This window comes from Ananas comosus, linkage group 1 (genome assembly GCF_001540865.1).
Source record: "Ananas comosus cultivar F153 linkage group 1, ASM154086v1, whole genome shotgun sequence".
Classification (NCBI taxonomy): domain Eukaryota; kingdom Viridiplantae; phylum Streptophyta; class Magnoliopsida; order Poales; family Bromeliaceae; genus Ananas; species Ananas comosus.
The window spans coordinates 24,376,632-24,393,881 of NC_033621.1; the positions used below are offsets into that span (position 1 = coordinate 24,376,632).

At 38.1% G+C, this 17,250-nt stretch overlaps 2 protein-coding genes across 2 annotated transcripts; one reads left to right on the forward strand and one right to left on the reverse strand.

Moving 5' to 3' along the window:
* Positions 871-9,000, forward strand: LOC109714205 (calmodulin-binding transcription activator 4-like). Its single transcript, XM_020238713.1, has 11 exons — positions 871-1,079; positions 1,594-1,719; positions 1,826-1,941; positions 2,426-2,514; positions 3,059-3,101; positions 3,761-4,247; positions 5,126-5,256; positions 5,507-6,162; positions 6,749-7,319; positions 7,845-8,138; positions 8,628-9,000. Exons 1-11 carry the CDS (start codon positions 1,070-1,072, stop codon positions 8,679-8,681), a joined length of 2,577 nt encoding a protein of 858 aa, XP_020094302.1. The 5' UTR covers positions 871-1,069; the 3' UTR covers positions 8,682-9,000.
* LOC109714199 (probable histidine kinase 3) lies at positions 9,414-16,704 on the reverse strand. Its single transcript, XM_020238700.1, has 11 exons — positions 15,340-16,704; positions 14,718-14,999; positions 13,885-14,054; positions 13,572-13,778; positions 13,307-13,493; positions 13,040-13,091; positions 12,707-12,936; positions 12,241-12,339; positions 11,035-12,140; positions 10,472-10,821; positions 9,414-9,900 (listed from the first exon to the last, which is right to left on the reverse strand). Exons 1-10 carry the CDS (start codon positions 15,706-15,708, stop codon positions 10,566-10,568), a joined length of 2,958 nt encoding a protein of 985 aa, XP_020094289.1. The 5' UTR covers positions 15,709-16,704; the 3' UTR covers positions 9,414-9,900; positions 10,472-10,565.

Sequence of the window (17,250 nt, forward strand, 5' to 3'; positions counted from 1 at the left end):
GCCACGCATGCGCCACGTCAGCGCCACGCGGACAGAGCTGGGCCCGTGTGTTAAGTTGAACACGGTGAACCATTCACCGTGTTCAAACACGGTGAATGGTTCACCGTGTTTAGTACGTATTTTCGACTACGTGTTTTTTCAATGGAATAAGAAATAGAGATGTCAATAAGTATGAATATCCGAAATATTATCCGAATTCAAACCCGAATAAATTATATATATATACATAATTTATTTTTGTTTATTTATACAATATATAAAATATTTAATAATTTTTATTCCTTAGATCTTCATCCAACGGTATAGATTTTTAAAACCCGCTGGGTTGGATGAAGATCTAAGAAATAAAATTATTAAATATTTTATATATTGTATAAATAAATAAAAATAAATTATGTATATATANAAAAATAAATTATATATATATATATATATAATTTATTCGGGTTTGAATTCGGATAATATTTCGAATATCCATACCTATTGACATCCCTACTTATTATTTCACTTTTCAATATATAAAAAATACGTAAGAAACACGGTAAATCATTCACCGTGTTTAGACACGGTGAATGATTTACCGTGTTCAACTTAATATTCTGGCCCCAGTCCTGCCCGCGTGACGCTGACGTGGCGCCTGCGTTACAGGGACATGGCCATTTTTGTAATTTTAATTTAAACATTTGTCAGGGGGCTAAAGCCCCCCGAGTTTTGTTTTTAATTTGCTTTTGGCCCCCTAATTAGTATCTTTAGTATCTTTTGGCCCCCTAAATTAATTTGCTTTTGGCCCCCTAAATTTACAATTTAGCCCTCCAAATTATTAGTATCTTTCTCAATCCCTTCGAGCTTCTTCGCTTCTTCTTCTTCTTCTTCTTCTTCCATCAGCGTTAGTACTCCATTGCTCGACTCCACCCTACCTCGCCTCCTTATTTAATCCTCGGATTTGCTCGATTTCTCCAGGGTTTTGGTTCGGTACGAAGCTTAATCTCTTCTCCTCCCCCTTTTTGGTGTTGTTTTCATCTCTGGGTGGTGCTTCCATTGAGCTTTGATTCCTTTGTGATTGAGAAGGATGCTACAAGGTGAGAAAAATGGGAGAAATTTCCCCAATTTTCTTTTTAAACGCTGAATTAGGGTTTTACTTGGCGAATTCTCGCATACCCACTTCGCGGTTCCCATTGTTGTGCTTGTCAGCTTAGTATGATCTCTGTTGCATTCGACTTTTACTTGATTAGATTGTGAGATCTCTTTGTCGGTGATTCCTGAGCTCTAGTAATTTATGTGAATTTGGCTGATAAATTTGTAGTGGTCCTTCAACTTTGTTGTCCCATTTTTGTACTTGGCGATGATGAAGTTGGTGATTTATGTCCATGTAGTCGATTTTGACACTAGTTCCTTCTTAGCCCTTGTCTCTTAGTAAGTTCAAATTTCAATTTAGCATCAACCATATTGACTAGAATTATACTTTGTTTTTGCTGCCAAAAGAGGTATATCTTGCGTAGCTCAGCATCGTTGCGCGTAAATATAGTCATGTAAGGAGCAAATGATTTGTTTTTTTTCAGTAATATTTGCCGTTTGCTCTTCCTCGACTGTCAGGTTTAGATGCGGATAAGTTGCACCAAGAAGCGAAAACACGGTGGTTGAAGCCGATAGAAGTTCTAACAATCTTGCAAAATCATGAGGGTTTCAAAATCACGGATAAGAACCCCGACAGGCCACCAAGTAATTGACATGCCCACTATGCTTGAGACCTAATGTAGTTAACCTTTTAAAAAAATCGCTGTAATTTTCTCCTCCCATTTTGATATTCTGAGTTGAATTTCTATAGGTGGCTCTTTGTTCCTTTTCAACCGTAGAGTACTTCGTAATTTTCGAATGGACGGCCATTCGTGGAGGAGAAAGGGAAACGGGAAAACAATTGCAGAAGCGCATGAGCGCCTTAAGGTTTTTTTTTTTATCATTGATAATTTTCTTATTCCGTTCACGAAAATATTGTAAAATATTGCAGGCTACATAGCCACATTTGGAACCATATTTGGAATGGCATTTTGTGTTATTGCCCTTGAAATATGCAAAATTGCACAAGTAACCCTGCGAAGTTTGTCTTCCTGTACATGTCCCTGGAGAAATATATGCAAAAACAGCTTTGCTAATGTACACCTGACATATTTGAAATACCGCATCGGATATATACTCCTGGCATATTTTTTAATGGTTTCAAGGGCATGTGTGCAAATACCAACTTTTACGGGCAGATTTTATGCTTTATTTAGTTATTATTTAATTTTTTATTTATTTATAAAATTAGCAAAATGTTGACCTCAAAGTTGGTGTTGCATGTTATAGCTGGGTTGGTTTGATCATTATGGCTATGTGTGAATATCACCCTCCTGGATTAATGTCTTTTTTGTATGTTCATCATTGCCAGATTGCTAATAATGATGTGTTGAATTGTTACTATGCTCGTGGAGAGGAAAACTCATCATTTCAGAGGCGCTCCTACTGGATGCTAGATCCGTAAGTATATACATCCAATCTAATTTTTTGAGATGACCATATGTAGCTGTTAAAATTGGTTATTCTTAATGAACTCCATTTTCCATCCAAATTTGGCTCCTGCTTCATGTTCTCGCTTCAATTATGCTTGATGACAGCACGTGTTTCCCAAGTATAATTACTTAGCATAGTTGGATTCATTGTTCTGGCTCAAGTAAAAGCGAGGGTCTCCTATTTGGACTCCATACTCATGACACAAATAAGAAAAATGGAGATGCATAACTTTGTCATGCTTTTGCCTTTCTCAATCGTCCTTTTTATGCCTTGGACAACTCAGTTCGTATGAACCTTACCATGTTACTTAGATATCCTACTCCTCTAATTGCTCCTTGAAATATCTCATTTTCATTCAATCTCGCATTTTTGTTTTCTTTTTTTTTTTTTTTTTTTTTTTTTTTTTTCTTTTTTTTTTCCAGTTCTAGCACTTCTTTTATACAGATATAATGACTAGCAAGTACTGAAACATACAGCATATTATTGGTTAAATCAATTTTTTCCTTTGCAGGGCTTACAGTCACATTGTTCTTGTCCATTATAGAGAAGTTGAGGTTTGTTGTTTTCCCTTTATGTTCTTTTGGTCTTCATAGTTAGAAGAATTATCGTATTAAAGAAAGAATAATTGATCTCATTGTTTAGGCATTTATAGTTAATTCTTCTTGAATAATCCTCGGCTCATTGGTGTACCCCTGATGGCAAAATCCACAACATATGACTTCTTTCAGCAATTCAAACAAATCTTATAAGGATATATTGACTTACATAGTTCTTAATATGAATAACATGCTGAGATTGGTGAAAATATGGAACTAAGTTCTTCTGTACATATCTGTGATCAATGGATTTAAGTTGCGAGATACAGCCAGAATTCATGAATTCTTTTTTGTTTTTCTAGTATGTACCAAAGATGGCATGTTCTCAACATATCTAGCATTAGAAATCTACAATCCCAGTCAAATTTTTTACTCTAAATATCCTCTTTTGTTTTTTTGTGTGCGTGTGTATGTGTTATAACTAATTCTTTCATCTCTTCAGACATTTTCAATCAATTGATACACCTGTGTTTAGAATTTTATATTTTTGGATATCTCTCTAAATTGCTCTGTTCTTGCTGTAATTGTTATCAACTTAAACATGGTAACGTGAATTCCACTTATTCTTTTATTTAATAGTACATGGCAATTGACATCACTTTTTAATTGCTGTCCAGGGAGAAAATATTCCAGGACTGGTTTTCAACCTCTCAAATGAATCTTTTTCAAATTCCAACCAGGATACTAGTAGAGCTCAAGTACACAATTTCCCTCGAACTAGTGAATTAACTGAACTATATCAAAATTCAGGCAGTAATGGAACTGCGGAAGAAGTTAATTCTCATTTAATCATGGAAAGTTTTGAGACAAGTAACACATTTGATTGGTCAGAGACTTTTGATCTGCCATTTCTGCCGGAAGTCGATGAATCAATTCAAAATTCTCGTCTTCAATGGAGTTCGGATAATGAGATTAATTATGATTATAAAGACTTTGTTGGTCAAATGCCTTCATATGACATTGAAAACAAGAACCAACAAGATCTAGGGCTTTCTGATTTTGAAATAAAGGAATCATCGGAAGAAACCTTTAAAGATAGGTTCAATGAAATGAGACACAAAAAGAACGGTCATGCTGAAGAAGCTATAATTGATATTGATTCAGGTGGGTTGAGTTCTTTTCCAAGCAAAATAAATGAATCTTTGCACCTTACATTTCTTACAATTAGGGTATCCCAGGTAACAATGATCCTTGCTTAGTGTATGAACTTGTAACTCGATTAAAATACAAATATGCTATGAAGCTTACTATTCCTTTTTGGTGCTATTTATTTTGCTTCTGCTTTAGAAAACACTTATATAAGGCCGCCTTTGGTATCATTGCCATCATTTTTCCTTTCTTTAAACACAAAATCTATGCAAGAATATGCAGGTGGATGGTGGATGGTGGATGGTGGAGTGCTTGCATATCTTTGCACCTACAGAGTTTATTTGGCAACAGACAGCAAGAAGTTGTAGTCACTTGTTTGGCTCACACACACACACACACACACACACACACACATTTACATAGAACTGAGCCAGGATGCTTCTAAAAGCACCAAGCTCTCGTTGCTTACAACTTTTTAGCCTTTGAATCTACCCTTTTGGCCATTGGATCAAAAATCAACAATGGTGGTTACTTGTGGGGCCCAGCATTGTGCATGATCCTAGAGCAATGGCCAAAAACGCCACAGCACCAACACCTTGGTGCTTCTAAAAGCACCTCAGCTGGACATACATACATATATGTATACATACATATATATACATGTATATTTATATGTATATATATATTTTTAACGAAAGATGACTTTCATCATCCGGCTCTGGTTTGAACAATAACAAGAATAGGGAAGTCCATCCACCTACGAGTTTTTGTCTGTGGAAACAAAAGACAACAATACCAAACGAGGCCTAAATACATAATAAGTTTCTTTGTGAGAAAAATGGAGTAAAAATCAACGAAGTCTTCTTAACACTTTAATCTTCTATCCTTCCCAGGTCTGTTGATGGAGCTGAATCAATTGGAAAGTACCTTAAGAACCTGTTCTAGTTTTGAAATGCCACAAAAGCAGTGGTTTCACATTCGTGAGGTTTCTCCAGAATGCGCATTTTCTTCTGAAAGAACAAAGGTAGTCGATTTTATAAAGTTAAAAATGTTTTAATAGTGTATTATGCTATTTTACTGGCTGTTGCTTTCTTTTGAAGTGTTGTTAACTTCACCAGTATTATGATTTCTGAGATGCACCAGATGCAAAGTTCGACAGTTTAACATGATTCACAAAATCTCTTTTTTTCTCGACAACTATTTTGCGAATTTTTGCTCATCTAGTTAGAGTTGCCGTGAATATTAATATTAAAGAACCACATTATGAAATGCAGGTTATTATTATAGGAGACTTCCTATGGAAACCCCCTGAATCTAAATGGGCGGTATCATTTGGTGACGTTGAAGTTCCTCTGGAAATTATTCAACAAGGTGTCATCCGCTGCCACGCTCCACAACATATTATTGGAAAGGTGAATTTATTTATTACAAATGGCAATGGAGAGCAGTGTAGTGAAGGACGGGAGCTAGTATTCCTCAGTAAGCCAGGTATGTATAGTTCGAGCAGCACTTACACTCAAGAAGTAGAAGTCAAAAGTAGAGAGGAACAGCTGCTGCTTCTCAAATTGGTGAAGCTCCTTTTTGGTGAAAACATTGGTGCACTTACTTCTAGACATGATAACAACTCTGAATTTGATCCTGTGAGAAATTTGACCGATATAAAAGATCAGTCGACTTCAGAGAATACAATGGATTCAGTTGTTCAAGAGCTACTAAAGGACAAGTTTGAGCAATGGCTACGATCTAAAAAGATTAAGGAAAATAGTGAACAAGATTGTTTGCTGTCCAAGCAAGATCAGTGCATTATACACATGATTTCTGGGTTGGGATATGCGTGGGCCTTGAAACCGATTCTTAATTCTGGTGTGAGCATAAACTATCGTGACACACTTGGATGGACAGCCCTTCATTGGGCTGCACATTTTGGGAGGTAAGTAGAAGTGTAAAATTTCAGAAAGTTCATGCTTTGTTATGATTTATCTTTCCTCTTTAACTAGATGAAATATTAGTATCCCTCAAATAAATTAGGGATATAGATGCTTATTTTTTATGAGATTAACGCTTCCTTGAAGTTTCATGCTTTGCAAATAGACCTAAAATCATGTAATTGTGCGATGAACCCTTCATCTGAATAATGCTAGTTTCCTGATGGTTTTTTGTCGTGTGTTTGTCATGCGTTCAACTGAAGCAAAATAATAGCACTATTAACACCGTTAAGTAATATGGGATTTATCAGGGGTTGATGCAGTAATGCACTCTTAATTTGAGGCTCTCCTTCATTCTTGCCAGAAACAGTAGATTAATAGGCACGATGAGAAACCATTAGGAAACTAAAGTTGTTCAAACAAGAGGGCCGATTGCCCTCTTACATGAAGTCAAGGGGATAGATTTCAATAATTATTAGTTTGAGGTGTTTCCTAAGGCAAAGTTCAAGGAGTAACCAATACACTTATACAAGTTTTAATAATTTCAGATACATTTTTTTCATATTTCTCATAATGATGATGCTGTTTCAGGGAAAAAATGGTTGCTGCTCTTCTAGCAGCTGGTGCTTCAGCCGGAGCAGTTTCACATTCTACGTCACAAGACCCTGTCGGAAAGACTCCAGCTTCAATAGCTTCTTCCAACAGTCACAAAGGGCTCGCTGGGTATCTCTCAGAAGCCGAATTAACAAGCCATTTATATACTCTCGCAACAAGAGAGAGTGAGATCTCTAAATGTTCAGATATAGCTGTAGATACAATATCCCAGAGAAGTGCTTATTTGTATGGTGGCTCCGAGGATCAGCTTTCACTTAAAGACTCCCTAGAAGCAGTTAGGAATGCAACTCAAGCTGCAGCTCGAATTCAAGCTGCTTTCCGAGCATATTCTTTTAGAAAGAGGCTACGACGTGCTTCTCTAAGTAGAGATGAATTTGGGATCTCTCTCGAAGATATACATGAAATTTCGCATGCAACAAAGTCGTTCAGGGCGTATCATGGAGATCCTAAATTTGAGAAAGCTGCTCTTTCTATTCAGACGAACTACAGGTGTTGGAAAGGACGAAAAGAATTCCTAACTACACGTAAACATGTGGTGAAGATACAGGTAAGAAACTTCTTGCTCAGATTCTTTTATGATTTAGCGACCATGAAAATAGTGTGAGAGAGGAGATTGCTAATTGATCTACAACAATTCAAAATGCTTTATTATTTAACAATACCATTGCAGCACTTCTGTTGGTACATAATACATAGAGAATCAGTAGGTGCTAAGTTAATCTATTGTTTAGGTAGTTGTTTTACTATGTGTATGAAACTAGAGAATCATTAGCCTCAACATTTTCTGTGTCTTGAAATCATTACAAAAGGTAGTGTTTTATTTCCATTTAATTTGGTATTAACTTCTAAGCAGAGTCTTTTTCAGGATACAATAAATCAGCTTGTTGTCTAATATTCTGAACATGTGAAATCATTAAGAATTAATAATATCTAAAGCCAAACACATAGAATCATACTTAGGAAAGGGAACTAATATTCAGAACAAGCTATCACTAGTTTCATTTATTTTTCGCACAAAAGGCTTAAATTATTCATCATAAAATCCTTTTCTTTCCCTATTTGACATTGGTAGGCTCACGTAAGAGGTCGTCAAGCAAGGAAGCACTACAAGGAGTTTCTGTCGACGGTTAGTATATTAGAAAAGGTCGTACTAAGGTGGCACCGTAGAGGAGTCGGCTTGCGAGTGTTTCATGGACAACTGGAGCCAATGGATAAAGAGGATGAAGACGATATTCTCAAGGCTTTTCGGAAACAGAAAGTGGATGCAAGTCATGATAAAGCCATCTCGAGGGTTATCTCTATGGTAAAATCTCCTGAGGCACGGCAGCAATACAGGCGGATGCTTGAAAGGTACCAACAAGCAAAGGTAACTGCTATACTATGAAAAACTTGATTATTTCCAAAGAAAAAAAAAAAAAAGCAGTATCATGTCCATGAATCAGTTATAGGCAAATTATTTGATATGTTTACAATGAACGAATATCATCCGCCGGGGGAAGTAATAGTTGCCTTTTTCTTTGGAAATTTTAATATCATAGTTTTCCTACCGAGAAAAGGTCCAAACGTTTCTTCCCTACTGTGTATAAAATATAACATGGGTTGTTTCTTCAGTGTGGACAAATATTGGGTACACAGTTTTTCTTACTTCGACTCTTCGTCAAACTTCTTACTACTTTCAGGCTGCTTACTCACTCTGAAACCTTTCCATATCTAAAATAAGTTCATTTCAAAACCCCTCCCGGCACACGCATTTTCTCCTTTCCTTTTTCTTTCTCCTTTTCCCTCTTCTTTTGTTTTTCCTTTCTGTTTCTGTATAAGTTGATCAAGAAGTGCAATTTGCTTCATCTTTTCGCAGGACGATCTGGCTGATTACAAAGATCAAGGGTCGGACAATCATGAGGCTAAATAGCAATGAAAGTGCATTTCATATTGCAAAGATTTCTACTTTCCTTTTGTCAACTATAATCGCCAATGTGCGATTCTGCGTGGATCTAGTAGTTATTAGTAAGATAATAATCTGAAGCATCTTCTCGATTGCTGATAGGCTACTGAACCCAGTGTTTACATTGCTTTTCTTTTGTACATGGCTCAGAGCTTTTCTTTTGTACATAGCTCAACCGTAAATAGTATTGCGGACCCAGTGTTTACATTGCGTTTCTTTTGTACATGGCTCGACTGTAAATAGTATTGTGCACGCCAAACTAAAAAGTGAGATAATTTCCTGTTTAGTTCTCTGACTTGGACAGCTCAGGGATATTGACTCATCCTACGTATTGCAGTTTCTGATGTGACGAATGTAGCGGTTAAATTCGACCGTATATAAATCACTAGGTATGGTTCTTGGTATGCGTAACCAAACCGTGCTGAATCATCGATTCGGTCGAATCGGAGCTAACCGAGAAGGCTCTGTTCAATTCAGTACCTCTGTCGGTCTTCTCGCTCGAATGAACTTAAATCTTTTCTTCGGTCAAATAGAGGACATAACAGAGATACTGAAGTGAAGTAACATAAGAACAGAGATACTGAAGTAACACAAGGCTCCAATAGAAACCAACCTAGTACGCATTACTCTATGAGGAGGCAGAGGCAGAGTACTACTCATTAAAGATACAAAGAAAGAGGGAGACAAGCGGTCTCCATGTAAAGAGATGGAAATGGATCTCTATCAATTAAAGTGAGCAACAATGATACTGTAAATCAGTTAATTCATGCCCTGGCTTTGTTGAATAATGTTTGCAGTGAAGAGAATTTATGAACACTAGCGTATGACGCACAAGATGTGTACATAACGCAGGCGGACGCAGAGTGAAGCAACAAAGTTGATCCAGACAAACACTCTAAATGCACTTTCAACGCAATAAATCGCCAGAAAATGATCCTGAACTACCCAACTGTGTTCCACCGATCTCGATTTGAATGTGCAATTTACATTCATTATGAATACCTTCATTGCTCGAGAACGAGCATTATCATTTAATAAATCGAATCGTACTCTTTTGTACACTATGTACTTGCCGGGCGAGAAACATTCCACGACCGTATTTATTTCCACAACATACGATATCCTCTTTGCTCCGCGAGTGAAATGATGAACAAAAATTACTTGTTTCATCTCCAGAAATTCATCCCTGAGAATATGAAGAAAAGGAACTTGAAAAGGGAGCACAAAAACTGAAGAAACTCAAATAAACTAAAGAGCAGTAAATTTTTCCTTAAGTGAATTAAAAACCAGAAAAATCGTGAGATGAGGCCTTGCAAGAGCTTTTTAAAGGACATAAGAAATCTCAATACTAATTTCACTAAACTTTCGATTAATAAATATCTCAATCACTGCATTGCCAACTAAAATTTCAAACAAGAAGCTTCAATTTATCATTATACAAGATAATAGTCCAAAAAAATTGCCGTGCGTGACAAAATTTTTTTTTCCTGTCAAAACCTAGAAAGGGGGGAAAACGTAATGACCAGTCATTATTGCTAACTAGCTTGGCTAAGCACAAGGAAATGTTAAAACTCAATTCTCAAAAAAGATAGAAGAAGGAAATGCATGCTAAGTAGGCCAACAAGCCGTTCTGAAAATCCGAATTCGATCGAAATGCTAAGCAATTTTAGAACTAGATTGGGAGAAAATAAAGCGCGCCCAATTGATGAAACCAATCAAAATAGTGAACTAAAAAAAAAAAAAAAAAAATCACTTACTCTTTTGGAACATCAGCATTTTCAACCCAAACTGCGTTCTTCGCTGGATGAACCCCATGCAGAAACATCGTTCGCTATGATACAGCCCATAAAACTAGATGGAAGTGCTTTTGAAAAACCGAGCGACTTCTCTATAAAGCTGCTCCCCTTCGAACGGCTTCGAGACATATCCATCCATCCCACTCTTTAGGCACTCCTCATGAGTGGCCTGGATCACATCGGCCGTCATGGCCAATATAGGAGTGTGCCACTGTAGGGCACTTCCGCAAGTCCCCTCGGATACTTCTCCACGTAGCGTGCGGTCATTTAGATCGGTCTCCATCTCCCTTATCCTCCTCGTGGCTTCGAATCTGAGAAATATAATTTACCAAGATTTAACATTAGTCACCAAAATTAGTCTAAAATGAGCTCCAAATCTAAAAAGTAGTTAAACAAAAAAGGCATTGAGAGAGAATATTCATGAACAAAAGAAAGGAGAAATGTAGGCCATAAATAATGTGGGATCTCCGATCACGAAAGTAAAATGAAACGAGACGAATGAGTGGCTAGTAAAAGAGATCTACCCATCCATTTCGGGCATTTGAATATCCATGAAACAAGCGTCGAAATCGTGAGGCGGGCTCAGCGCCAAAATTGCCTTTTTGCCGCTATCAGCGCAAGCCACTTCGGCTCCATACTTCTTCAAAGCACCAGCGGCTACTCGCAGATTCACGACATTGTCATCCACAACAAGGATTCTCCTTCCATGAAGCAGGCTTCGCAATGATTGACCATTTAGCCCTCCATTCCTACAATTTTCTCGATACCCACTCCCTAAAGCTCTTTGTAAAGTCACCTGAAGCATGCTTGCTCTCAATGGCTTCATGATTATAGTTGAGTCATACTCCTTCGAACTAGAAGAATTACTCTTGATAGAGTTTGTAGGATTCGCCAAAAGAAAAAGTTTCGGAATATCAACTTGGCCCTTTTTAGTCAATTTGCTGGCAAAAATAGGCCAAAAATTAACCTCCTTCAACCAAGTTTCCTTGTCGATAAGCACCAATTTTACGACCAAATCCCCTTTATTTATTTTAGGAAGGAGCTCACCTAAATCGGTGGTCAATTCCACGTGAATTCCAAGCCTTTGTAGATGGTATTTAGTAACCTTCGCACGAACAGGTCTGTGATCAACAACCAACGCCTTCATCCCTTGGAATTCATTTGACTTGTACTCGCTCGAATTAGATCGAGCCCTCGTAAGGGCCGCAGTAAAAGTGAAAGTAGAACCTATTTGCGGTTTGCTCACGAACCCAATCTCTCCCTTCATTAGACCAACTAAGCACTTACTAATGCTTAGCCCAATCCCAGTTCCTCCGTGAATTCGAGAAATCGAGGGACCAACCTGCATAAAAGGGGTGAACACGCGCGACTGGGCTTCGAAAGGGATCCCAACTCCTGTATCTTCGACAGATAGTATTAAATTTATCAGATCTGGAGAGCTAGAGAGAGAAGAATTTTCTGCAGACGATTCCTTGTTGAATATCTTAAAGCTATCCCAGCTTTGCCTTCTTTCTACCACAGGAAAGTCGCTCAGCGTGCTTGTTGTTTGAGCTTCTTTTTCCACTTCTGACGAACTCATCACTTCTTCGACGAGATGAACAGTGATATAAATATGTCCTCTTTCCGTAAACTGCCGACAGAGAGAGTTTGTCAATACCCCTTTCCGCAAATGCTCTCGAATTTACAGTTTTATCTTTTTTCTTATTCACACGAGGGGAAATATTACTTACCTTGATGGAATTTCCAACAAGATTTGTGATAATTTGTCTCATTCTACCAGGGTCGCCAATTAGAGTTTCTGGAACTTGATCAGAGATGTATACTGCCAACTAAAAAAAGAACAGGTGAATGATATTAGAGACTGAAGGAAAAAAGGGTTTAATTACAAATTTTGTCCCTGGAGTTAGACTTAAATTTCAATTTTTGACGCGGAAGTTAAACTTTGATTTCGGTTTCTTCCTCAAACTTTCAACTTTAACAACTACAAAAATCTAACAATGGGTATATATTGCTTCGTCCGCAGTAGGTTGATAAGCAGAACAAACTTCAGGTACTCAGTTTTTACAATGGAAACTATGAGAATGAAGTTGAAATCAAGGTCACAGCTCACCCCCAACTTCCCCCAAACACATACACATGTGCGCGCGCACAAAAATATAACTTCAATAAAAGGAATGTGGAAATCTATTAGATTACCTCTAATCCTTTCTCCTGCGCCTTTCCATAGAAGAGCGATAAGATATCATCCAAAAGAGCCCGAAGATCAAATTGGACGGCTTCGAGCTCGAGCTTACCAGATTCAATTTTTGCTTGATCAAGAACCTCATTAATAAGTGAGACAAGAGCTTTCCCGCTGGCTTGGGCAGTTCGAACATAGTCCTGTTGTGTTATGTCCAAATCAGTGTCCATAAGCATTTGCAGCATCCCTAGGAAGCAAAAAAAAATAAAAAAATAAAAAATTCAGACCCGCTAATTAATGCTAAATCACAATTTATTAGTAGAGTTATTCAAAAGTTAGAGAGTTGTTACCTAAGACACCATTCATTGGAGTTCTGATCTCGTGAGAAACAGTTGCCAAGAACTAAAAGCATGAAAAAAGCAAGTTTGTTGGTTTAGAACGAACAAATCATAGAAGATTGGTTGGTGAAAAGATGAAATCCTCAAAGGCTAAATTGCAGGAAACCGCCTACAAATATGAATTATCTTCACTTCAGAGTGTCATGCGCAAATCCAAATATTTATCAAGCGAACCCTGCATTCAACCGTCTATATTTAAATATTAAACTAACAAAGTACCTGGGACTTAGCAACGTCGGCAGCTTCTGCCCTTTTCTTAAGTTCCATCATCTGACGATAATCGTCCTCCACTTTCACTATACGATTTACAGTAGCATGAAATATGTAGCCAATCAGTAAAGCGATCACTAGAGTTCCAATTGAGGTCGTTATTGCGAGCCAAGGCAACGGTGGCTTTTGCGTGAACCTATTGAAATGACGTCAAAAGTGAAAATTTTGGTGTATACGCGTTAATCTAATAAGTACAAAAATGGCTTTTAATTACCTGCAGTGCATCTCATGCTTTCTTACAGGATCGCCGAAGTTAAGTGCGCTGATATGATACATACCATTATTGTTCTCATTTGATCCATACATGCTAATTTTCCCATTAGTGGTGTCATATACATTCACCATAATCGATTGCTTACAAGCAAGTTGGTGAAGTAGTTTATCAACAAGTGCTTCTATGTCAAATATTCCACCTAAATACCTGATTAAGACCACAAACAAGATTCTAATTATTGCCCACAAATAATTATGCGGAAAAAATTATCGTTCGCTTAGAAATTGAGAGCATAATAAGTTAGGAAACACACCCAATGGCTGCTCGAATTCGCTCAGTGGGAGTTGCATTTGAAGGAAGCTCCGATTTGTATACAGCATATGTTAGAATAACACCTAGGCGATTCGATTTTAGTAGGCGAAAAGGAGCAGTTAAGACGCCGGTTCCAGATTCTCTAGCTCGTAAAATATTCTCACGATCTTCCTGCATGTATAGAGATCTATATTGATCATTAAACATACAACGGACAACAGCCAAAGCCTAATGGAGGAGCAATTTAAACGGAGTCCCATTATATACCCAAAATGATGCCAAAAAATCGAGATGCAGTAGAGATAAACAAATAAGAAGTGTCGCATCGAATTGTGAACAATAATTCAATATTCTATAAAATATGTATTTGAGATTCTACCAAATATTATTATATAATGCAGTAATCTGAAAAGAACAGGGGAAAGGAAAATGAATCTTTTACCAAAATATAATCTTAGACATAGCAAATGGATAATTGTAACATGCAACTAAAGGCTAGTAAGCTGTCATTACCAAATGAAACACCAACCAAAATTATTCACATAATAAGAAATGATGATTGAAACTACCAATGGTGACAACAGGTTTCTATCAACATTAAGAATGGGCCAAACTAACGAAAATGAGTCTTTGTTACTTCAACATTTTTCGCGAAGAACATATCAATGTTTATTCGCACCATAAGTTTAGTAATTCAGATCAGTGCGATAAGAAACAAATTGTTATTGCAATTTCAACCCACAAACTTTTAGAAATTAACCATCTGCGGCATTGCAAAAAGAAATAAAACTAAATGAAGGCGAGATCGGCAATCAAAATTTATCATTGGCTCACATTTCCAGACAACATATCGAGCGATATCACGTGTTTATAGGCATCCTGCGCAAAAATAACAGGTGCGTATTCCTCTGCAACAGGCGACGTTTCCGGAATCTCAGGGGCCGCCCCATCATTCCGAGCTTGGGACTTCTTTGAAGAATACATTTTCTTTATTGTCCATCCTTGTTGCTTCTCAAATTGCTCTCTCTCGTGATGCAGCACTTTCACAGCATAAGCCACTCCACTTGTGAGTGGCCTCTCAAAAGCAGTTCTTTCCGCATAGCTCGCGAAAGTAATCTGCATATAAAAGACCTAATTTTCAGGCGCAATAAGAATATATAGCTTCCCTACTTTGCCGACTCAAATTTAGAAATAAACCTAGTTTTTTTTTTTTATCCCTCTTGGCCTATAAACCGAGTGGTATATATCACGCAGTTTATAGGCCATAGGTTATGTAGAAAATACATAGATTTCAATATCTCAGGGTTGCAAATTGAAAGTCACAATCTTTATCCGCAGATTTCCGACATTTTGCCTAATTTGTTCGGAAGACAACCAAATCTCAAAACCCAATTCATTCAATCTGTCGATGTCAAATAAAAACAGCAAATAATAAGAACAGAGGAATCATAGTTGCCTGATCGATCGCGGGCGGGTCTTTGGAATGGTGAAAGGTCGAGACCAAAATCGCCAATGCTTGGAGATGATTCATGCTCACATTGAACTGATCCTGAAGCATCCTCGCTCTCTCGTCGCACATGCTCGCTAGGGTCTCTCTCCTCTTCTCCACGGCTTGAGAATTCATGAACCAAAATATCCAAATCGAACCGATAAACCAGCCCACCACCCACAGCAACAACAGCTTCCTCCACCATGTCTCCCTCACCTTCTTCGATCCGAGGTAATGGTTATAAAGATGGTCTCTCCAATCCACAAATATTTTCCTCTTCCTAGAAAAGAAGCTAATCTTTCGATCCATTAACTCGGAATCACCAAACCAAGTCATGGGGGATTCAAAAGAAGCAATTCATCTAATGGGCAGTGAACAAAGAAGCCAAACAAAGCAGCGACCAAGTACTTAATCGAATCTGACAATCAATGGAAAGGGATCTGGATGAGCAGTAAACGAAAATATTGTAGCCTTCAATGCGAAAAGGGGGGAGCTTTTCACTCTTAAATCCTCTCAAACAGTCCAATCTTGCTCACAATAGGACACACAGAGATAAACTATTCAAGGGTTTTACAAAAGAGGAACACCAACACATCTCCGAATCACCCACTCCACCAAAGGAAGAAGCTTTTTGGGCTCCCCTTGGCCTCTGTATCCTCACCTCCTCATGAAACCCACCCCAGATCATAAAAAAGCAGTGAAAGCCTCAGAAAGATCCAAACTTGGAGAGACTGTAGCGCAAGGGAAGCTAATACAGAGAGAGCCCAAACACTCAAGCTCCACAAAATCCTTTCTTTTTTAGGAATCAGAAACTGTGGAGAGGACGCACTATTTGGTCCAAAGGGGGTTGACCCAGATGAAGAAACTAGGAGGAGGAGGAGGAGGAGGAGGAGGAGGAGGAATAGTGGGATTATGATGGTGGAAAGAAGAAGCAATGATTCATTGGGTTCTAAAGGGAAAGGAGATTCCTCAAAGAGAATGATGGGGAATAAGGTATAGAGAGAGAGAGAGAGAGAGATAGAGAGAGAGAGAGAGTTATCTGATTGCTAAGGACATTATCTTAACCCCTCAGGAAAAGGAAAAGGAAAAGGAAAGGGGGAAAAAAAAAATTTGAGGATAAAACAAAGGAAATTGTTAATAATAAGCAAAAGGAGGCAACAAAAGCATCTCTCTCTCTCTCTCTCTCTCTCTCTCTCTCTCACCCTTTGCTCACACAGCCCACTCAGCACAAATCGCTTTGCCTTTTTCTCACTCCGTGTGTTCCCAATCCCAATCAGAGGCAGTGGCGAAGCCCTACACGCAAGTGCTCATGGGGTTCTCTGTGGGTCCTCTCAAAAATGCAAGGAGACACACACACCTCCAAAACAGAGAGTGGGGGGCAAAAAAAACCACCCCCCCCCCCACACACACACAAAAAAAAAAAAGAGAAAAAGGTGCCTCTTTTAATGCCTTTTTCTATTCCCCCAGTGGAACAGTTTGAGGAAGAGGAGGAGAAGAAGCTGCTCCACTTCGCAGGTGCATGGATATTGAATTCGTTGATTCTCCTAAATCCGGAGATGTGTTATGTGTGTGTGTGTGGGTAAAGGGTTGAAACAGAGATGGTTGTAGAGAGTTCCATGTGAGGAGTGTGGTGGAATTTTTTGTGTTGAGAGAGTTGCTTTTTTGTAAATTTTGGATCTCTCTCTCTCTCCCTCTCTCTCTCTCTCTCTCTCTCTCTCTCTTCTTTGTGCCACTGTGTCTGGAGCAGTAAATAGTTTGTAGTAGTAAGATGATGAGGAATGATAAGGTGTGGGGCCAATTATAGAAGTCCTTTTATTTGAGACAACCTATGGCTATTTCTAGCTATGTAGGCCCTTGGTGTAAAATTTTGTAGAAAGT

Coding starts and splice junctions, on each gene's coding strand:
- LOC109714199 (XM_020238700.1), bottom strand. CDS start 15,708: ATGACTTGGTTTGGTGATTCCGAGTTAATGGATCGAAAGATTAGCTTC. Junction 14,055..14,717: donor TCGATATGTTGTCTGGAAAT/GTGAGCCAATGA, acceptor CTATACATGCAG/GAAGATCGTGAGAATATTTT. Junction 13,779..13,884: donor CGAATTCGAGCAGCCATTGG/GTGTGTTTCCTA, acceptor GGTCTTAATCAG/GTATTTAGGTGGAATATTTG.
- LOC109714205 (XM_020238713.1), top strand. Junction 3,102..3,760: donor TCCATTATAGAGAAGTTGAG/GTTTGTTGTTTT, acceptor ATTGCTGTCCAG/GGAGAAAATATTCCAGGACT. Junction 4,248..5,125: donor TATAATTGATATTGATTCAG/GTGGGTTGAGTT, acceptor TATCCTTCCCAG/GTCTGTTGATGGAGCTGAAT.